Source organism: Bos grunniens, chromosome 4 (genome assembly GCF_055505025.1).
Source record: "Bos grunniens cultivar Pamir isolate PY7600 chromosome 4, Bosgru_T2T1.0, whole genome shotgun sequence".
In the NCBI taxonomy this organism is placed as follows: Eukaryota; Metazoa; Chordata; class Mammalia; order Artiodactyla; family Bovidae; genus Bos; species Bos grunniens.
Window position 1 is genome coordinate 59,374,012 of NC_141168.1, and position 23,399 is coordinate 59,397,410.

Here is a 23,399-nt window from a genome sequence, read left to right on the forward strand (position 1 = left end):
TGACAGTAAAACTATCATCTGTTTAGAAGACAGTGCATAGTCTGAGGAAAATGATAAAGGTATGCAAAAAAGTATTATAGGGAAGGTGGTGGTCAGGGAAGCTTTTCTGGAGGCGACAAAGGCAATTAACCTGGACTTTGAAGGGCAGCTGGCTTCAGACAGTAGAGATATTCTAGGCAGGAGCAACAGAACATATATATTAATAAACAGCACAGAGGTATCATGAACACAGTATGTGTATAAAGAGTAGGCATTCTGGTATACCATTCATGTGGTATAAAAGCAAGAGATAAAATTCAAAGAAAGCAGCAGGGTCCATAGCATTTGGAATTTAATCAGAAGGTGATGGGGAGGTACTGAGAGTTTAGGTAGGCAAATGCTTTAGAAAGATCACTCGGCATCTGAATTGAGGAGAGATTGAAGAGGGCAGAGATTTGAAGCAGGAAGACCAGTTAAAAGATTAATATTGTGATTCAGGCATAATGATGAAGGCCCATGAAAGTAAAGAGGCTAGATTTGAGAGATTTAGCAGAAAGAATCTGTGGGACCTAATGACCAGGTGGTGGATGGTAAGGGAAAAGGGAGGAAGAGGCGTGATAAAGAGGACTGTGTTTGAAGCAGTTTCAACGTTAGATATATTATTTGAGGTGCAAATGGGATAGTCAAATGTAGGTAGTTGGTAGTTAGAAGGATACCATGAAGGATAGGCTGCAAAGGCAGAACTAGTAGAGGATGATGTCACATATGGAAATTCAAGGCCTGCCAAATGTGTAGGCATTGGGTGAAAATACCAAAAGCAACTTGAGTGCAGCTGTGTATGCAGAAGTCAGATTGAAGTGAATTGAGTGGTGAGTGAATTTAGTGCAGGGAAAGAGGGACAGTAACTAAAAGCGGGTGTATGTTGATGAGAGGATGATTGGTTTTAGCTTTAAGATGAGAGAGAATTGAGCATATTAATGTGTAGAAAACAAAGTTTGTAGAGAGGAAGAAGTGGTTATTTGGAGCAAGATCCCTGAGAAGGTTTAAGAGGAGTAGAATTGAGAATTCAGGCAGATGTATAAGCTTTGGACAGTAGGAGGGCTATCTGTTCTGTTGACAGAATTTGTGGAATAGGAAGTGCCATGAGCTTTGCCGTATATGCTTTATGCATACAGACCTTTTGTGGTTAAGTATTGGCGTATTTGAGATTTATTTCCAAATGAAGTAACTGTGCAGAAAAACATATTAGTCTAGCCCTGTGCTATTGGTATTAGATATGGTATGGTATTGGTATTGGATATGATATTGTGCTATTGGTGTTGGATATGGTATGATATCCAATATAGTACTGGATATGGTATTCAATATCATAACAAGAGTCATATGTCGCTTTTTAAATTTAAATTAATTAAAATGAAATAAAGTTTCTTATTGCTCTTACCACAGTTCAAGTGCTCACTAGCCACAGTGGCTAGTTGTTACTGTATTAGATGGCATGAATATAGAACATCTCAATCATTGCAGAAAGTTCTATTGTATAGCACTAACCTAGTACATTCTAAAAACAAGTATGTTGAATATGTAATCTTAATTTGTGCAGTGTTATAACATCATTAATTAATCCTAAAAATATAACCTCAATGTATGATGTTTTATAGATTTCATAATCTATCAAATGATTGGAAAACTAAGTAACAAAGTATTTCTTTTTTAATTTGGGTCAAGTATCTGATTTGAAAATATATTGTCAAATTTAAGCAGTTTGGTAGTTTCATGTGTATTAGAAAAGCTTTTTTTTTTTTTTTTGGAGTGATCCCTTTATTACATACACATATAGCTCATGGACTTTAACTTTCAAAACATTTTCAGATGATATACCTGAAAGCTCACCCATCTCAGCAATGCCATCAGAGGAAAAGGCTGCCTCCCCTCCCAAACCATCCCTTTCAGATGCCTCAGCAACTCCAGTTGGGAGAAGGGGCCGACTGGCCAACCTTGCTGCAACTATTTGTTCCTGGGAAGATGATGTAAAAACCTCATCTGCAAAGCAAAACAGTGTGCAAGAACAGCCTGGTACCACTTGTTTATCCAAATTTTCCTCTGCAAGTGGAGCATCTGCTAGGATCAATAGCAGCAGTGTTAAGCAGGAAGCTACATGCTGTTCCCAAAGGGATGGCGATGCCTCTTTGAATAAAGCCTCATCCTCAAGTGCTGTGGGTGCATCTTTGATTAACGTTGCGATTTCTAGCCCTGGGGTAAGTAAATATAATTTTGGTATTTGGTAACCTTTTTGTTTGTTGTTATAAGAAATAATCTATGTTATATATATATATATATATATCTGTCTGTAGGTATGTATTTTATAACATATATAGAGGATGTTTATGTATTTTTAGAGTATTTCATAGAAAGTAAAAAATCATAAATTTGATATTCTGACCCAAGTTATCAATTAACAACTAAATTATACAAATTTAATGTACTTCCAAAATATGTGCTTTTGAATGATGGAGCCTCTTCTTACTCATCACGAGAGCCTGAAAATTACCTTCTCTATTAAAATGCTCTATGTATGTGTATAAATACAAGAAAGACATCAAATATCGCTGAAAGCTAGTAGCTGTAGTTACCTCCAGAAGGCAGTTGTCAAGGGTGGGTATGATTTTTTCACTGATACCCTTTTGAAGTATTTGAAAGATTACCCTGCCCATGTGTTATCTCAATGGTTTTTAAAAATAACATGAAAAAAACAAAAACGAAAAAAAAAAATGTTGTGTTTCTGAGCATTATCTTTAAGTGTAGAGCTCAGTTTTAGAATGACACCTGCATTCAATCCCAGCCCTGCCACAAAATTAGAAGTGTGGCTTTGGAGAAGTTACTTAATCTTGTGAGACTATTTTTCCATTTGTAAAATGGGAAAGAAAAGGTTGTGGGAGGATTAAATGAGATAATGTTCATAAAGCACTTAGTATGGTACTTCGCACATAGTAAGTAGTACTTATAATTGCCTTTAAGTACATGATACATGATTTAATTAAAATACAAATATATATGTATTTGGCCAATACAGTTAATATTCATAAGGGTACTAGTATGATGATACAAAAGAAATTGTTTTTTAAAATAGTGAGTAACCCTCTCCCTTGTACTAAATTACCCATCAGAATATTATGTAGACTAAACTACATAATTTGAATAATCACATTTTCTAAGTTAATTTTTTTCAAACCTTTCAAATTAATTTGATCTATTAGAGAGCAAGAAACTTGTTTACATGAGTGTACAAAAAGGCTATCAAGAATATAGGATTTGAATTATTTTGTTGTAGAAATATCTTTAACTATTGTGTTGTTATTTACCCTGTTATCATGTTTCAGAAAGCTACTTCTTCCCCAGTGAAATCTTCTACAACATCCATCACCAGTGCTAAAAATTGTAAGGTCCAAAATCCTGAACTACTTCAAAAAACCTCTGTTAGTCCTCTGAAAACAGAAGTATCAAAACCAGTTGAGAAGTCAGCTGTATCCCGTACAGTTCGGCCCAAGGAAGAATTAAACAGAGAAATTTGTCTGTGGTCTCAACCTAAGGACAAATCTGCAACACCAGGTTACATATTTTGAAAAAATCTAAAGTACTGCTGACTGTTTTCAGGGTGTCTGTTCTTAGCATTTTAAATATCCAGTTGTGAATATTATAGTGTTGGTTTACCAGGGCAAATGCCTGAATGCATCAGTGAGATTTCTTCAAAGTCAACTTTAATTGAGCGAATGAATATTTGTTATTGTAGATTAGCCCAGTTACTGGTCAAAGAGTTTAACTTGTTACATTTTAACAGTTTAAGCATTTTTTTTTTCTCGAATGACCATGCTAGATACTTTCTTCTATACCTAAAAATCACATTTTAAGGATATAATGCAGAAACATTCTTATAACCAAGTGTGCAGAGCAGTGTGTCTCAAACTGCACTATGACACATCCCTAGTAGCAAAGGGAAGAGAATATGTATACAGATGACTCCACTCTCATTAAATTTATATGTGTGTATACTGTACGTGAATATATACATAGGAAAATTCAGTTTTCCTATAGTAAATTGATGCTCCAGGAAGTTCATATTTATCTTGTGTATACTTCTGGTATACCCCCACCTGATTGAGAAACACAGGACTAAAAATTATCTCTCAAATATATGGTAATATAGTTTACTTAGGGCTATATTCTTTTTCATTAGAACTGCTTTTTGTATTAATTCTCAATTTTAACTTCTTAAAAATATAGTATCTCCAGAAACAATAGTTCATCATAAAAGAGAAGTCATACAGAGATAAGAGTGGGGAATCCATTAGTTACAGGATAAGTAGAATCTAGCAGTCAGTTTCCAGATGAGCTGAAATGAGAAACAATAGCAAAATCCCCATGTGAAATTAGACTATGACTCCCAGTATTCTAAAGACTTATGGCATAGATAAGAATGACATAAATAAGAAGTATTCTTGGGAAGTCTCTGCTGATGCATTCGTTGGTTAGGACTTGTTGCTTTCACTGCTATCATGGGTCAAATTCTGCCCTTTACTTGTTTTTGCAAATAAAGTTTTATTGGAACACAGCCACACCCATTTACTGTCTGTGGCTGCTTTCATGCTTCCGTGCAGGATTGAGTAGTTGTGGAATGTGCGATGGCCATATGGCCTGCAGAGCCCAGAATATTTACTCTTTGGCTACCTATGGGAAAATGTTTACCACCTCCTTTTATGTAGTACAACCCTAGCATTGTTGTAGTGGAAGTGATACATAGTCCACTTGTATTTTAAATGTATTTCATACTATTTAAAATAAGTACTAAGACTTGGTGAAATCAAGACATACTTTGATAAACTAAATTATCCTTAATTATCATTTTTTAAAAAGGATTTAATCACTGGATTTTCATGTTATACTTCCTAAAATAAAATAAATTGGACTGTAGAGATATTAGTAATTGAGTTATCATGGCCAGGATACTTGGTGTTTGCTGCTGCTAAGTCGCTTCAGTCGTGTCCGACTCTGTGCGACCCCATAGACTGCAGCCCACCAGGCTCCCCCGTCCCTGGGATTCTCCAGGCAAGAACACTGGAGTGGGTTGCCATTTCCTTCTCCAATGCATGGAAGTGAAAAGTAAAAGTAAAGTCGCTCAGTCGTGTCCGACTCCCAGTGACCCCATGGACTGCAGCCTACCAGACTCCGCCGTCCGTGGGATTTTCCAGGCAAGAGTACTGGAGTGGGGTGCCATTGCCTTCTCCACTTGGTGTTTAGGGCATATCATTAATGCACATACAGTCAATTTCCAATTATTTAGGTTCTGACTAAGTAGTTTAAGGGTTTTCTAATCCCCTCTGTCCTCTCACTCTACCTTTTAAAATTTTTTTTGTGTTTTTTAAAGTATTAAATCCTATAAAGCAAATTTTGGGATATAGAACTAAATAGTATGGTTAAAAAAAGTATTTTTAAGTTTTTTGAACTATTTTCCTACTGTTTTCTTTCTGAATGAATATTCCTAGTAGAATAAAAGCATTTTGGAGCTGAACTGGATTTAGAACATTTCCCATAGAAATCATAATTGTTATTTATTCTAAGTAGCCTCTAAAATGTGTGTATTTTCTTTAGGAGGATCAGGAATTAAGCCTTTTCTGGAACGCTTTGGAGAGCGTTGTCAAGAACATAGCAAAGAAAGTCCAGCTCGTAGTACACCCCATAGGACTCCCATTATCACGCCAAATACAAAGGCCATACAAGAAAGATTATTCAGGCAAAACGCGTCTTCATCTACTACTCACCTAGCACAGCAACTCAAGCAGGTATATCTTACTGTGTTTAACATTATTCATTACGTAGCCTCAGCATAGGACCTAGATGTCAAATTCTGATGCCAGTCTTTATGACTGAGATGAATAGCATCTTGATTCTCTGTATCACTTATTTCAAATTAAAAGTGTTGTTGTCTTATATTCCATGTATATTATGAATTTTTTAATCTTAAAAATGAAGAGAAAAAAAAATGAGAAGCAAAGTTAGTAGTATTTGGATATTATTAAACGTACTTTTGGCTCTTGTGTAAAATAAAGATTTTGATGGTTTTAGGAACGTCAAAAAGAACTAGCATGTCTTCGTAGCCGATTTGACAAGGGCAATTTATGGAGTGCAGAAAAAGGCGAAAACTCAAAAAGCAAACAACTAGAAACCAAACAGGTAACATAAACGAGAACTGGGATTTAACTTGTAGTTCTGTATTGTAAAATAGTTCTCTATACAGTTTCTTGTTCTGATTAACTATGCTGCTTTCCATTCATAAACTCTTTAAATGTTCATACCAACTTGGCTTTTCTCTTGTGATATTTTGCCATTTAATGGAACTTCTAACCATGTTTATGATGACCTACTTAAAATCAAATTTAAAAAGTATTCTCACCTTCAACTGATTTCAGATTCCTTTTGACATTCTATTTAGATGTTGATTTTCAAATGTTTCTCAGAATCTACTTTTATCAGTAATGATTATATATCTCTCCTCAAATATCATACATTTATACTACCTGTAATCGTTTTAGTCACCAAATGCCTCCCAGATTTCTTTTTGCTTATATTGTTCTACGTGCTAAGTCGCTTCAGTCATATCCGACTCTTTTTGAGCCTGTGAACCGTAGCCCACCAGGCTCCTCTGTCCATGGGATTCTCCAGGCAAGAATATTGGAGTGGGTTGCCATGCCCTCCTCCAGGGGATTTTCCTGACCCAGGGATTGAACCCACATCTCTTATGTCTCCTGCATTGGCAGGCAGGTTCTTTACCATCAGTGCCACCTGGGAAGCCTCTTACCCATACTACTTCTCATAGTATAATTTCATGGATAAGCCTTCAGCAAAATTCCTACTGTGTTAAACTCTCTTCTATTTCATCTACATGCCTATTGTGTACAAAAATACTATGTTAGGAGATAAATATGCATATATATTACTTGTAATTTTATTAAATATGATTGATATACAGCACTGTATAAGTTTAAGGTATACAGCATAATGACTGACATTATGAAATGATGACCCCAATAAATTTAGTGACTCTCCATCATCTCAGATATAAAATTAAAGAAGGAGAATAAAACATATTTTCCTTGTGATGTGAACTCTTAGGATTTACTCTTTCATATTTAATTTAACAGTAGTGTTAATTATGTTAATCATGTTGTACATTATACCTCTAGTACTCATTTGTCTTATAACTGGAAGTTTGTACCTTTTGACCACCTTCATCTAATTCCACATCTCCCTCCCACCTCCTCTGGTAACCACAAAGCTGATCTTTTTCCCTATGAATTTGTTTGGTTTTTGAAGTATAATTGACTGACAGTACTATGCTAGTTCCCACACAATATAGTGATTCATTATTTCTATAGATTACAAAATGGTCATTTTGTTAAGTCTAGTTACTCTTTGTCACCATACAAAGGTATTACTTTATTATTGACTATATTCCCCGTGCTGTACATTTCATCCCTGTAACCCATTTATTTTGTAACTGGAAGTTGTACATCTTACTTTCCCTGTGTTAGGTTACATTTTTAAGCTAAAAATAATAGAATTACATTTAACATGGATACCAGTAGAAATAGAATAATACATTTAACCATATTCTTTGAGAAGGATCTATTTGATTTTATTTTTTTACCAGTTCCCTTGCTTAACAAATCATGCTTCCCAAAGTTCTGATCTCTTTTTTTTTTTTTTGTCTCACTTGTCCTGGAACATCTCTTTCCCATCCTCATATCTAGCTTCAGCCAATCACAGAAATGCTGATGATGCTTGGCTGCGCTGCCCTCACCTCTCTCTTGAACTCTAGTCGAGCTTTGGTTGACTGGAAGAGCTTTCTTTGCTGGAGTATCTTCCCCAGATAGTCTCTGTCTTCACTTAGGGCTTTACTGTATACTTCCTCATCTAAAACAATCCGGTAGTTCTTCCTTGGCTCCTTCCTTTTGTTAGTGTCTTTCTTCCCACTGGCCTCTAGCACATATTATGCATAAATACACACACATCCAGTGATACGTTTTCTAAATATGTTGCCAAGCTGCCTTGACCTCTGTATTTTCCTCTGCCATTGCCTTTACCCTCGCATGAGCATCTTGCTTTTAGTCTGGCTACTCTCCAGTCCACTGCTAACCCACTGCTGCCAGAAAAATATTTCCAAGAGGCAGATAAGCATGTATTCCTTTGCTTAAAATCCTGGAGAGCTTCCCATAGCCGTCATCAGAAGAGTGTCTAAAGTGCTGGATTTGATAGCTAGAATCATTCAGAAACCTGACTTCTCTTCACTGCTCCTCTGCATGTGTGCTTCAGCCCTGTCATGCAGACTATTTGCAGTTTCTTGAGTGTGCCCATGTTTTCAGATCTGTTTGTCTTTGCTTTGCTAGTCCCCCTGGGTGAAGTATCTCTGTGATGAGCTGCTTCATTAAGAATAGGTCAAACTTTAATTACCTTTGGAAATTTTTACTTGGTCCTTTCCCCAGTTCCCCTCCCTCCTTGTTTGGGTCCATGCCATCCTGTTTTTACCTCACTAGAATATTTATTTTCCTGTAAGTGTTTTAACTTTGCTTTCCAGCACTGTATGAGAGCCACATTCTTTTCTATCTGTGTTCTTAGGCCTTGGCTCATAGTAGGAACTCAGTAAATTTGTCTTTGGAGGAAGTTCAGTTCAGTGCAGTCGCTCAGTCATGCCCGACTCTGCAACCCCATGGACTGCAGCACACAAGGCTTCCCTGTCCATCAACAACTGGAGCTTACTCAAACTCATGTCTATTGAGTCGGTGATGCCATCCAACCATCTCATCCTCTGTTGTCCCCTTCTCCTTCTGCCTTCAATCTTTCCCAGCATCAGGGTCTTTTCAAATGAGTCAGTTCTTCACATCAGGTGGCCAAAGTTTCAGCTTCAGCATCAGTCCTTCCAATGAATATTCAGGACTGATTTCCTTTAGGAGGAAGAAATGAATGGGCTAATCCTTCCCACTAGCATTTGTTGTTCAGTCGTCCATTGAGTCAGTGATGTCATCCAATCATCTCATCCTCTATTGCCCCCTTCTCCTGTGCTCAGTCTTTCCCAGCATCAGGGTCTTTTCCAATGAATCAGCTCTTTGCATCAGGTGGCCATAATATTGGAGCTTCAGCATCAGTCCTTCTAAAGAATATTCAGAGTTGATTTCCTTTAGGATTGACTGGTTTGATCTTCTTGCTTTCCAAGGGACTCTTGAGAGTCTTATTACAGCACCATAGTTCGAAAGCATCGGTTCTTCTACGCTCAGCCTTCTTTATCGTCCAGCTCTCACATCTGTACATGGCTACTGGAAAAACCATAGCTTTGACTATATGGACCTTTGTTGGCAAAGAGATGTCTCTGCTTTTTAATATGCTGTCTAGGTTTGTCATAGTTTTTCTTCAAGGAGCAAGCTGGAAAAACCATCACTTTGACTCGACGGACCTTTGTCGGAAAAGTAATGTCTCTGCTTTTTAATATGCTGTCTAGGTTTGTCATACTTTTTCTTCAAGGAGCAAGCTGGAAAAACCATTACTTTGACTAGACAGACCTTTGTCGGAAAAGTAATATCTCTGCTTTTTAATATTCTGTCTAGGTTTGTCATAGTTTTTCTTCCAAGGAGCAAACGTCTTTTAATTTCATGGCTGCAGTCACCGTCCACAGTGATTTTAGAGCCCACAGAAATAAAATCTGCCACTAATTCCATTTTTTCTGCATTTAAATTTCCCATGAAGTGGTGGGGCCAAGATGCCATGATCATAACAAAAGCAACTCTTTAAATCTCCCTTCTCTTCCCTTTCTTTGCCTCCTTTTCATCTAGACTCTTCCAAAGGAGTGTCTCTACTTGTATCTTGCAGTTTTTCTCTTCTTCTTTCTTGATCTCTCCACTCATGCTCTCACCACTACCTTTATCAAATTCACCAATGATCTTCAGAATCACTTTTCTAGTGTTTAACTTGACCTGTTAGCAGCAGTTGACTTTGTGAATCACTCCCTTTTGTCTGAAGCACCTTCTTCACTTGGTTGCCAGTATGTTACAGTCTCATGGTTTTCCTTTTCTTTCTCTAGAAAATACAGAGCAACAGATCTTTAAAGTTTTTGTGTTAAATGATTCCTAAAAAATCTGTGGACTCCTTCCCTAGATAGTTGTACATATGCATTTAAAGAAAATTCTGAACACAGTATTGGGAGAGTTCAAGGGTCTTCCCACTTCAGAATTCATCTGTGGTACCCATAGAAAAAGCAACCTAAGTGATGGGAAGAGAAAGCAGTTGAGTGTGATGTAACTAAAGTCAAGGGAAGAAGGAGCCTTTCAGAAGGAAGGAGTGGTCAGTATTGTCACGTGTTTGTTGTAAATGTGGACTGAACCGAGATCACAGTAAGGAGCTTGTTGTGACTTGGCAGAACCTTTTGGTGAAGTGGTGAGGGTAGGAGGCAGGTAGTGGGTGAAGAGTAGAGTCCATTAGTATAGGCAGTCCCAGAAGTTTGTCTCTAAAGGGCAGGGAGCAAAGATATGGTGGCTGAAAAGGGATGTGGAAGTATATAGTTTTAGCTTGTATTTGTTTTGTTCTTCTTGAGGAGACTTAGTTATTTTTTCCTCTTATTTGCCTTTCACTTGAATTGGTTTATCTAAAGCTGAACTCTGATGTGAATTTTCATTCTGTCTTGCCTGCTGCTGCTGCTAAGTCACTTCAGTCATGTCTGACTCTGTGCGACCCCATAGACGGCAGCCCACCAGGCTCCCCTGTCCCTGGGATTCTCCAGGCAAGAACACTGGAGTGGGTTGCCATTTCCTTTTCCAATGCAGGAAAGTGAAAAGTAAAAGTGAAGTCGCTCAGTCGTGTCCAACTCCTAGCGAACCCATGGACTGCAGCCTACCAGGCTCCTCCATTGCCTAGTGGTCTCTAAAAAAAATTATGTACTGTGAATTATCAGGAGTATGAACTAGTGTTCTAAACATGGCTGGACCTTCTCAACATTCATTTTCTGTTTTGTTCTGAGGAAGTTTATTTCTAACAATGACTCTTATTTGTTTCATTTAATAACATGTAAAAAGACAAGATTTATAGTTTTGAGAAATAAAATTTACATTTTCATTTGCTTTTTGCAGGAAATTCACTGTCAGAGCACTCCCCTCAAAAAACAAGTTGATCCAAGTACCCCATCACTTACAGTAACAGAAAAGGTGACAGAAAATCAGACACCAGCAAACCCTTCTAGTAGAGAAACTTCAGGTAAGCATTTTCTATTTCTGTTTCACTTAAAATGTCAGTTTCAGTCTACCATAATTTTGGAAGCAGCAGAAATGCTGTTCTAGTGTAAAAAGACAAATTAATTTTTTTGTTTGTTTCTAGCCGTGCTATATGCTTCTTCCTTAGTTTTCTTTCCAGAGTGAGAACTCATACTCTTAATGAGAGTATAAATTTACTATAAATATTTTTTGGAGAAAAACTTAGTAGTATCTATTGAATTGTAAAGTGTGTGTATTCCTTATTCAACTTCTTTGCAAGTGTTTCTGTAAGTTGAATTCTTAGAACTAGTGTGCAATGGATGTATGTACAAATTTATTAGTTGTTGCATCTTTTGTAATAGTGGTAAGATTTAAATAACTTAAATGCCCATCAGTAGAAGACTGTAAATAAATTGTGCTAAATCCATGTAATTGAGTATTATGTAGCTGTTTAAAAAAAGTAAGGCGTATGTAGTGACATTTAATATATCATAGACAATAATTCACCATCTTAACAGTTTTTAAGTATGCAGTTCAGTAGTATATTCACATTGTTGAGGAACTTTCATCAGGCAAAACTAAAACTATATCCATTAAACAACAACTCCCCTTTCCCCCTCTTCAGCCTTTGGTCACCAGCATTCTACTTTCTGTTTCTGTCAATTTGACTGCCTTAGATAGCTCATATAAGTGCAGTCATATGGTATCTGTATTTTTGTGACTGGCATATTTAATTTAACATAATGTCCCAGGGTTCATCCATGTTGACATGTCATATGTCAAGTGTGTGACATGATTATTTTCCTTTTTAAGGCTGAATAATATTTTCTTGTGTATATATACCATATTTTGTTTATCTATTATCCATTGATGGACATGTGGATTGTTTCTACTTCTTAGCTGTCGTGGGTAGTGGTGTTATGAACATGGGTGTGCAAATATCTCTTTGAGACCCTGCTTTTAATTCTTGTGGCTATATACCCAGAAGTGGAATTGCTTGATCATATAGTAGTTCTACTTTTAATATTTCTGAGGCACTGTTATACTGGTTTCCACATTGGTTACATTATTACATCCTGGTCACACAGTGTTGTCACCAGTGCATGCGGGTTCCGATTTCTCCTCACTCTCGTCAACACTTGATATTTTTTGTGTGTTCTTGATAGTAGGCATCCTAATAGGTATGAGTTGTTAGCTCATTGTGATTTTGATTAACATTTCTCCTGTGATTGGTGATGTTGAGCATCTTTTCATATGCTGGTTGGCCATTCATATATCATCTTTGGAGAAATGTCTGTTCATATCCTTTGCCCATTTTTTAAATCAGGTTGATTTTTTTGAGTTGTAGGAGTCCTTTTTATATTCTTAATACTAACTTCTTAGATATATGATTTGCAGATATTTTCTTGAATTCAGTAGGTTGATTTTTCACTCTGTTGACTGTTCTTTGATATATAAACATTTTTTTAATTGATGTGTAGTTGTGAAAGTGCTGGACTCAATATGCCAGCAAATTTGGAAAACTCACCAGTGGCCACAGGACTGGAAAAGGTCAGTTTTCTTTCCAATCCCAAAGAAAGGCAATGCCAAAGAATGCTCAAACTACTGGATAATTGCACACATCTCACACGCTAGTACAGTAATGCTCAAAATTCTCCAAGCCAGGCTTCAGCAATATGTGAACCATGAACTTCCTGATGTTCAAGCTGGTTTTAGAAAAGGCAGAGGAACCAGAGATCAAATTGCCAACATCCGCTGGATCATCGAAAAAGCAAGAGAGTTTCAGAAAAACATCTATTTCTGCTTTATTGACTATGCCAAAACCTTTGACTGTGTGGATCACAATAAACTGTGGAAAATTCTGAAAGAGATGGGAATACCAGACCACTTGACCTACCTCTTGAGAAACCTATATGCAGGTCAGGAAGCAACAGTTAGAACTGGACATGAAACAACAGACTGGTTCCAAATAGGAAAAGGAGTACGTCAAGGCTGTATACTGTCACCCTGCTTATTTAACTTCTATGCAGAGTACATCATGAGAAACGCTGGGCTGGAAGAAGCACAGGCTGGAATCAAGATTGCCGGGAGAAATATCAATAATCTCAGATATGCAGATGACACCACCCTTATGGCAGAAAGTGAAGAGGAACTAAAAAGCCTCTTGTTGAAAGTGAAAGAGAGGAGTGAAAAAGTTGGCTTAAAACTCAACATTCAGAAAATTAAGATCATGGCATCCGGTCCCATCACTTCATGGGATATAGATGGGAAAACAGTGGAAACAGTGTCAGACTTTTTTTGGCTCCAAAATCACTGCAGATGGTGATTGCAGCCATGAAATTAAAATACGCTTACTCCTTGGAAGGAAAGTTATGACCAACCTAGATAGCATGTTAAAAAGCAAAGATATTACTTTGCCAACAAAGGTCCATCTAGTCAAGGCTATAGTTTTTCTAGTGGTCACATATGGATGTGAGAGTTGGACTGTGAAGAAAGCTGAGCACTGAAGAATTGATGCTTTTGAACTGTGGTGTTGGAGAAGACTCTTGAGAGTCCCTTGGACTGCAAGGAGATCCAACCAGTCCATGGAGATCAGTCCTGGGTGTTCATTGGAAGGACTGATACTAAAGCTGAAACTCCAGTACTTTGGCCACCTCATGCGAAGAGCTGACTCATTGGAAAAGACTCTGATGCTGGGAGGGATTGGGGGCAGGAGGAGAAGGGGACGACAGAGGATGAGATGGCTGGATGGCATCACCGACTGGATGGACATGAGTTTGAGTAAACTTCGGGAGTTGGTGATGGATGGGGAGGCCTGGTGTGCTGCGATTCATGGGGTCGCGAAGAGTCGGATACGACTGGGTGACTGAACTGAATTGAACTAACTGATTTACAATATTATCTTAGTTTCAGGTGTACAGTGATTAAACATTTTTATAGATTATACTCCATTTGAGTTATTATAAAATATTGTTCCATGTGTTTACTGTGCCCTGCTTGCCACAAAAGTTTTTCAGTTTGATATAGTCCCATTGTCTATTTTTGCTTTTGCTGTCTGTGCTTTTTGTGTTATACACAGGAAATCACCAAATCCAGTGTCATAAAGCTTTCCCTCTGTTTTCTTCTGGGAGTTTTGTAGTTTTGAATCTTATTAGGTCTTTAATCTATTTTTAGTTGACTTTTGTATATGGCATCAGATAAAAGTCTAACTTAATTCCTTGGATGTAGCTATCCAGTTTTTCTAACATTATCCTTTCTTCATTGAATTATCATGGCAGCTTTGACCATATATTTGAAATTTTCTTTTTGGGCTCTCTATTCTTTCCCATTTGTCTATATGTCTATCTTTATGTTGGTACCATACTGTATTGATTATTATAGCTTTATAATATATTTTGAAATGAGGAAATGTCAGTCTTTTAACTTTGTTCTCTTTCAAAATTGTTTTAGATATTCAGAGGTTCTGAAGTTCCGTACGAATTTTAGGACAGACTTTCCATTTCTCCAAAAAGCTCTGTTGGGATTTTGATAGGAATTGCATTAAGAGTCTTTTACTGAACAATTCTAAGTTTTTATATATATTCAAATTGTTTTTCCTATTTTTTTAGATTTTACTGAATGTGAAATGACTAAGTCTAGCCCTTTGAAAATAACACTGTTTTTAGAAGAGGACAAATCCTTAAAAGTGACATCAGAACCAAAGGTTGAACAGCAGACTGGTTGGTTTTCATTGTTTTTATTCTTTGTTTCTTATTAACTCTGGATATGCTAGGAGAATTAGTATTCTCATATTCAAATATGTAGAGTTCTATATTTCAAAATATTTTATGATTTTATAATCCCCTTTTTAAAAAAAATAGGAAATATTCTTGCTTTTGCAAAATATGGTACTGTTAACAGTTATCTTTAGGTCCCATGCCCTGTGAAAATGTGATTAAGGCTGTCACTTCGTTTCACAGGGAAAGGAAATGTGCTACCCTTCCACACTCTGCATGTACAGTTGGGAGAAATCAGTGCCCTTGAAGTTTATTTGTGAACCCTGCCCTTATTTGTGATATTATTATTGTCCTGTTATTGACTACAGTGTGAAAAGACAGTTCTCAGCACGAGAAAGAGAATTATTTGAAAGAGTATTTTGTGTAAATCTGAAGCTTTGGCTATTATCTTGCAGTTTGAGTGCTTAATATTCTTAAACCTGTAGCACTGAATCAGCTTTTGATCGTTCCTACCTTCATTACTTCAGAGAAGGCAGTGGCACCCCACTCCAGTACTCTTGCCTGGAAAATCCCATGGGTGGAGGAGCCTGGTAGGCTGCAGTCCATGGGGTCGCTAAGAGTCGGACACGACTGAGCAACTTCACTTTCACTTTTCACTTTCATGCATTGGAGAAGGAAATGGCAACCCACTCCAGTGTTCTTGCCTGGAGAATCCCAGGGACGGGGGAGCCTGGTGGGCTGCCGTCTCTGGAGTTGCACAGAGTCGGACACGACTGAAGCGACTTAGCAGCAGCAGCAGCAGCAAACTTCATTACTTAGAAAATGTTATTGGAACATTATAGCAGTATTCTGTTTCTTTTTGTTTTGTTTGTATAGGAGGTACATTTTGGGGCTTTTTTCCCCCCCTATTTATTGAGTAAGCATATGAATGTTAAGTCTTCTCTGTTATCCCTTTAATTCCAAAAGGTCTGAATCACAGTGTTCACCTATTGAAATGTTTTTCAGAAGTGGTACGTGAAATTGAGATGAGCGTGGATGATGATGATGATATCAATAGTTCAAAAGTAATTAATGACATCTTCAGTGATGTCCTAGAGGAAGGTGGACTAGATGTGGAAAAGAACCAAGAGGAGTTGGATCAAGCAGATGCAGAAAGCAGCGAAGAACAGGAAGATGCACTAAATATTTCCTCGATGTCTTTGCTTACTCCATTAGCACAGACAGTTGGTGTGGTAAGTCCAGAGGTAAGACAGGACTAAATGTAAATAGGCCCAGGACATAAAGAAACTAAGTAGAATTAGCATCTCTTTTTGTTTTAGTTGGTACCTGGGGATTTGGCATGCTATAGCCAGGGATATTTTGCAAACTTGATGTTAACTCTCTTAGAAGAGAGTTTAAAACTCTTCATTGGTTTCCTGTTGGCATCAGATGAAATCCAAACTGTAACATGGCTTAAAAAGCAAGCTACTTGGGCTCACATCCTGGCTCTGCCATGTACTGGTGTTTACTGGTCAGGTTATTTAAACTTTTTGTCACAATTAAATGTTAAATTAGGTTAAAACCAGTACCTCCATCATGGAGTTGAAGTGCATATTAAATTGTATTAGAATATCAGTATTTAGCACAAGACAGATAAATAACATTTATTAGCTGTCACTCTGAACTGAATAACTACAGCTTTTTTGGAAATTGATTCAATTAGAAATATTTTTTAAAAAAGAGTTACAAGTGTAGGCTTCAGCTGTCTATGAATTTTTATTCATATACTTTTTAGGAACATAGTTTGTCTTGTTTTTATAATGAATTGGTCAACATATTGGATATTTATTTTCTAGTAATAGAGAAGGCATTCTATTCCTCAGATTTCTCATTTAGAATCAATGTCATCCATAAAATCTAATATCTGATGTGCCTTCCTACAGAGTTTAGTTTCTTCACCTAGATGGGAAGTGAAAGACACCAGCATCAGTGATGAAAGTCCAAAGCCAGGAAAATTCCAAAGAACCCGTGTCCCTCGAGCTGAGTCTGGTGATAGCATTGGTTCTGAAGATCATGATCTTCCTTATAGGTGAGAATATCTTGGAAGACATTCAGTCACTAAGGGTCATCAGATCAGATCAGTCGCTCAGTTGTGTCCGACTCTGCGACCCCATGAATCGCAGCACGCCAGGCCTCCCTGTCCATCACCAACTCCCGGAGTTCACTGAGACTCACGTCCATCGAGTCAGCGATGTCATCCAGCCATCTCATCCTCTGTCGTCCCCTTCTCCTCCTGCCCCCAATCCCTCCCAGCATCAGAGTCTTCTCCAATGAGTCAGCTCTTCGCATGAGGTGGCCAAAGTACTGGACTTTCAGCTTTAGCATCATTCCTTCCAAAGAAATCCCAGGGCTGATCTCCTTCAGAATGGACTGGTTGGATCTCCTTGCAGTCCAAGGGACTCTCAAGAGTCTTCTCCAACACCACAGTTCAAAGGCATCAATTCTTCGGCGCTCAGCCTTCTTCACACAGTCCAACTCTCACATCCATACATGACCACAGGAAAAACCATAGCCTTGACTAGATGGACCTTTGTTGGCAAAGTAATGTCTCTGCTTTTGAATATGCTATCTAGGTTGGTCATAACTTTCCTTCCAAGGAGTAAGCGTCTTTTAATTTCATGGCTGCAGTCAGCATCTGCAGCAATTTTGGAGCCCAGAAAAATAAAGTCTGACACTGTTTCCACTGTTTCCCCATCTATTTCCCATGAAGTGATGGGACCGGATGCCATGATCTTCGTTTTTTGAATGTTGAGCTTTAAGCCAACTTTTTCACTCTCCGCTTTCACTTTCATCAAGAGGCTTTTGAGTTCCTCTTCACTTTCTGCCATAAGGGTGGTGTCATCTGCATATCTGAGGTTATTGATATTTCTCCCGGCAATCTTGATTCCAGTTTGTGTTTCTTCCAGTCCACATTTCTCATGATGTACTCTGCATATAAGTTAAATAAACAGGGTGACAATATACAGCCTTGACAAACTCCTTTTCCTATTTGGAACCAGTCTGTTGTTCCACGTCCAGTTCTAACTGTTGCTTCCTGACCTGCATATAGGTTTCTCAAGAGGCAGATTAGGTGGTCTGGTATTCCCATCTCTTTCAGAATTTTCCACAGTTTATCATGGTTTAGGTTAAAATAAGAAGTCTTGTTATTTATACTTATAATGTTATTAATGTTAATCTTCATAAAACTTTGAAATAGCTTTGGTCACCTTCTTTCACCCAGTGGCATTTTCCATTCTAGTGAAGTGTTCTGCCAATACTTTGCAATATTAGACTCTGCTGATACATTCAATAAAGCATAGTGCTTAGTGTGTTGCTGGATTCTTAAAGACTATAACTTATTTCCTGAAGCATCGATGCATATAGATCTCAAAGAGTCAAAGAAACGGACCGTCCTTCGATAAAGCAAGTGATTGTTCGGAAGGAAGATGTTACTTCAAAATTGGAAGAAAAAAAGAATGGTTTTCCTTGTCAGGTTAACATCAAACAGAAGATGCAGGTATGTGCTTCACTGGAAAGGGGGTTTGGAATGTTAACACCTTGAGACTGTGAGCTTCTTGAGGACGAGGACCCTGTCTTATTCATCTCTATCCAGGACTAGGATAGTCTCTGGCTTGCAGGGCCTCAGGAACTGTGTCCTGAATTCAGTCTGAGAAAAGTCCTCTTTACTGGAAAAGTTGGAAGCTTGTTTGATATTACTGAAGTATTTACTTTTAAGAATGTTTGTCATATGCAAATGAACTTATCTATGAAGAAGAAACTGACTCAGGTATAGAGAACAGACTTGTGGATGCCAAGTGAGGGACGAGGGGGAGGAATGGATTGGGAGTTTGATTAGCAGATGCAAACTGTTACACATAGAGGGATAAACAGCCAAGTCCTACTGTATAGCATGCATGCTTGCTCAGTAGCTTCGGTTGTATCCCACTCTTTGTGACCCCATGGACCACAGTCCACCAGACTGCTCTGTCCCTGGGATTCTCTAGGCAAGAATACTGGAGTGGGTTGCCATTTCCTCCTCCAGGGGAACTCCTGACCCAGGAATCGAACCCACATCTCTTATGTCTCCTGCATTGGCAGGCTGCTTCTTTACCACTGGCATCACCTGGGAAGCCCTGAGTGGTGTAGCATAGAGAACTATATTCAGTATGATATATTGTATAGCACAGGGAACTATAGTCAATATCCTATGATAAGCCATAATGAAAAAGATATGTTAAATGTTTTTGGTGCATAGTCTAGAAACTTGAACAGTGAAACTACCATTTTGACTTTCCTCTCTGGAGATTTTAGAAATTACCTAATTGGATAAATTATAAATAAAGCTTAAATAAAGTAAAAATCATGATTCAATATGAATTTTTTTTCTCCTCTCATTGGTTTCACTAGGAACTCAATAATGAAATAAATTTGCAGCAGACAGTGATCTATCAGGCTAGCCAGGCTCTTAACTGTTGTGTTGATGAAGAACATGGAAAAGGGTCACTGGAAGAAGCTGAGGCAGAAAGACTTCTTCTAATAGCAAGTATGTGTGTTATACCCAAAACAATTCCAACACAGTTTCACACCAGGAAAAGCTCATTTTGTCTAGTATATTCAGAAATTTCTAATTCTAGAGAAAGGGCTTTTTTTGATAAGTCTGTTTCAGCTGATCTGTTTTTAATTTTTTTTTTAATGTGGTTTGTGAAAACTTTGCATGTAAAATAAGGCGTAGTTTACATGAAAGGGTGAAAGAATCTGGAGTGCATCTGAAGAAATGTTGTAGAGTGTGCTGATAATGAATATATGAGTATATTTATACACACACACTAGCTCTGTATGTGTAGCTAAAAACAAGTATATGAATTTTGTTGTGTGTGTATGTATGATGAAGGATGACAGGGCACGTTAGGATGGAGAAATTAACCATACAAGAGAACTGACCAAAAGTTGGAATATTGAGTAAAAACTGGAGTGATCAAGGTTTTGCCTAACTACCTATCGCCTGTTTATATAAAGGAAGAGTTACTGATTTTGTCTTTGGTGTTGTGTACAGTTGCCACATGAGTGCATTTTCTTGCACTGGCTTCATTTAGAAACAATTGCAGTTTTAATATTTGAAATATTAACTTACATATTTCTATATAGCTGAGAAGAGAACACTTTTGATTGATGAGTTGAATAAATTGAAGAATGAAGGGCCTCAGAGGAAGAATAAGGCTGGTCCCATATCCCAAAGTGAATTTGTCCCTTCCAGAGGATCAATTACTTTGTCAGAAATCCGCTTGCCTCTAAAAGCAGATTTTGTCTGCAGTACAGCTCAGAAACCAGGTATGGTGATCTTTATTTTGTCACTTCCAGATCATATGTTAAATTATGAACGTCACCTAGGTTGGAATCGTGCAAATGGGAACAAGTAGAGCATCCGAAAAGAAGCAAGACTTGCATATCTTAAGCCTTGAGTTCCTTTTCTGTAAATATGTATCTAAAAATAACCAAGGAAAATTTTCATATATGATCTTACTGATTACAGAATAACACAAATGGCTCTAACTGAAAGTAGGGCTTGTTAAACATAATACTGAACATAAATTATCAAGGCGAGTTATTCTGATGCAACAGACCATTTCACATTCATTAATTTTTTTGTGGAAAGTATTTGGCATCTAAAATAACTTATTTTACTTACTCTGTTCTATTTAAAATTCACTCCATTATGGAAATCTGTTGTTTGAATCCTGAATTACTGATTGTGGGAGTTAAGAGCATGATAGTATAGATATGTCTATTGAAATTTTATTTCGTTTAACCCTCTAGATTGAGTAAACTTTTCTAAGCTATATATTCTACTTAAAATGATATTAAAACAAGGTGGATAAAGGAGGTTATGGCACTGGTATCTGAAAAATAGGACAAGGTGGTAACTTTCACAGAAATATAGTGTTTTAATTTCAGTTTTGAAATAACAAGCCAGAATATACCCTTTTGAGTTATATACTATTAGCTGAAGAATTTCAGGTCAATAGGTAAAATTTAAAGTCAGCAGAAATTGAGGAATGTGTAGTGAAGTTTTTTCAGTTCACATAATAGGAAGATATCTTGATGATGCTATTCCAGGTATATGTCTGTCCGCTTATGTCTTGTCTTTTTGTGTGTGGTAAGTTGACTTTAGGAAGTTTTAAATAAATTTTATATAAATCAGTTGCAGTGTTACTTTAGTCATTTGATCTTCCAGAATGCTGATTAGCTAAATCTGATTCTGCTTGTGCTTATTAGATAATGTAATTATTTCTTGCAGATGCAGCAAATTACTATTTCTTAATTATACTAAAAGCAGGAGCTGAAAATATGGTAGCCACACCATTAGCAAGTACTTCAACTTCTCTTAACGGTGATGCTCTAACATTCACTACTACATTTACTCTGTAAGTAAATTAGGTTTTTGGTGGTTGAAACATGTTTTTCTTTTAATAGAATTAATATAGTCTAAGCATACAGATAGAATTCATAATCTTTGAACTGTAATCTGTATGTTGTTTTTATATGGACAAATATCTCATTTTTCAATTTCTTTATTTAACTCTTATGTTTCTGATCTTCCATTGAGTAGCATATTTCTTCCATGTGTCTACAGGTATTTGATATTTTGAAGTGTTTTAACATATATATTTACTATACACACACATACGCACACATACAAAATCTGGACCATAATTTTTTAATATATGCTTTAAATCTATGAATGTACTTAACATTCAGTCTCTGTGTAAGACATTTGTATTTAGTGTTACAGATTTATTTTGAAAGTAGAGTCAAAATCCAATTTAGAAAAAAGTTATTTTTATTATTTAAGATCTTGAGTTGTAAAAACTGAAGAAAATGTTTGACTTGTATTACAGGGGAAAAATTGACTGTTCTTACTAATTTTTATATTCTTTAATAATTTATAACTATTGTCTTTAGTTTTAAAATATAGTGAATTCCTTTACTCTCTTGTAATTCTTGTAACAGTATTTATGGCATCATTTTTAATGGCATAATTTGGTATTTTTATTTTTCCAGGCAAGATGTGTCCAATGACTTTGAAATAAATATTGAAGTTTACAGCTTGGTAAACAGTTACAGCTTTCTAAAATTACTAATGGTGTGTTTTTCTTAAAGGAATCAGATTTTAAGTTAAATTCTGCTTTAATTTGTATGTAGGTACAAAGGAAAGATCCCTCAGGCCCTGATAAGAAGAAAAAAGCATACAAGTCAAAGGTGAGAATGAAAGAAACCCAGTAAAAATATAATCAGAAGTACGAGACATAATGTCAGTTAAAAATTATGTATATTTTTAAAGAATTATCAGGCTCTTGGGTCATTTTTATGCCTCAGATTTCTAGTTACTGCATTTATTAGATATGAATACTGAGAGTAAACTTACAGTGAGTGACCATAACCCTAATTATAAACTACTGATACACCCAGGCTAGAAATTCTATTTTCTCTATATCTGCTTGACAACTAACTTTATAATGTGCTATGCCTAGTTGCTCAGTTGTGTCTGACTCTTTGCAACCTCATGGACTGCAGCCCGCCAGGCTCCTTGGAATTCTCCAGGCAAGAATACTAGCATAGGTTGCTATGTGCTCCTCCAGGGGATCTTCCCAACTCTGGGATCAAACCCAAGTCTCCCACATTGCATGCAGATGCTTTATTGACTGATCCATCAGAGAATCTCTTTAAACTTTTCTCAGGCTTTTCCTCTGAACTTTTGTCTTACAAACTCCTGTAAGCAATACTTAAGAATGATGTGATTGCTATAGGCATATGGAATAGAAGCAACTTAGTTTCTGTCCTTCCTAGCCTTTGCTTTTTTGTTCTTTTTCTAAATCATCATTTAAAAAAATTTTATTTAGCTTTAATGAAAAAGGAATAACGGTATGGGGACAAACCTTAATAAAGGACTCAGGCAAAATGTATTGATATTGAAGAATTATTTTCTGTGTGGCAGAATCTCAAATTAGTTTTAAGTTCTGAACCGTAATGTTTAATAGGAACTATACTAAGTTATCTTTTTTTCTAGGCTATTACTCCTAAGCGACTTCTCACATCGGTAACCACTGTAAGTAGAATTTTCAAAAAATTGAAGTTCCTTGAAAAATCTTCACCTTCCACATATACTGCCCTCAATTTGGGAGACTTAAGTTCTATTCCTGGATTAGAAAGATCCCCTGGAGAAGGGAAAGGCTACCCACACCAGTATTCTTGCCTTGGGATTCCATAGATAGACGAGTCTGGCGAGCTATAGTCCATGGGGTCACAAAGAGTCAGACACAAGTGAGTAACTAAAACTAACCATTTCTACACCCTTAGCACTTTGGAAATCTTTAAAATATCCTAAAAGGAAAAAATAGTGTTT

The 23,399-nt window shown here is 36.9% G+C and overlaps 1 protein-coding gene across 15 annotated transcripts in view; it reads left to right on the forward strand.

Moving 5' to 3' along the window:
* ANLN (anillin, actin binding protein) overlaps positions 1 to 23,399 on the forward strand; it is a 175,184-nt gene that overhangs the window by 127,818 nt on the left and 23,967 nt on the right. For 5 of the 15 annotated variants that reach the window (XM_086396549.1, XM_086396545.1, XM_086396547.1 and 2 more), the window contains exons 4-18: positions 1,849 to 2,234; positions 3,357 to 3,585; positions 5,623 to 5,813; positions 6,097 to 6,204; positions 11,145 to 11,268; positions 14,873 to 14,983; positions 15,986 to 16,224; positions 16,903 to 17,048; positions 18,368 to 18,515; positions 19,406 to 19,541; positions 20,144 to 20,326; positions 21,294 to 21,420; positions 22,058 to 22,106; positions 22,199 to 22,255; positions 23,064 to 23,102. In XM_086396549.1, the coding sequence (XP_086252675.1) occupies positions 1,849 to 2,234; positions 3,357 to 3,585; positions 5,623 to 5,813; positions 6,097 to 6,204; positions 11,145 to 11,268; positions 14,873 to 14,983; positions 15,986 to 16,224; positions 16,903 to 17,048; positions 18,368 to 18,515; positions 19,406 to 19,541; positions 20,144 to 20,326; positions 21,294 to 21,420; positions 22,058 to 22,106; positions 22,199 to 22,255; positions 23,064 to 23,102 (2,273 nt within the window). Of the gene's footprint in view, positions 1 to 1,848; positions 2,235 to 3,356; positions 3,586 to 5,622; positions 5,814 to 6,096; positions 6,205 to 11,144; positions 11,269 to 14,872; positions 14,984 to 15,985; positions 16,225 to 16,902; positions 17,983 to 18,367; positions 18,516 to 19,405; positions 19,542 to 20,143; positions 20,327 to 21,293; positions 21,421 to 22,057; positions 22,107 to 22,198; positions 22,256 to 23,063; positions 23,103 to 23,399 lie in introns of those variants that run through there. The other 10 variants (XM_086396546.1, XM_086396548.1, XM_086396538.1 and 7 more) reach the window with 5 other exon arrangements.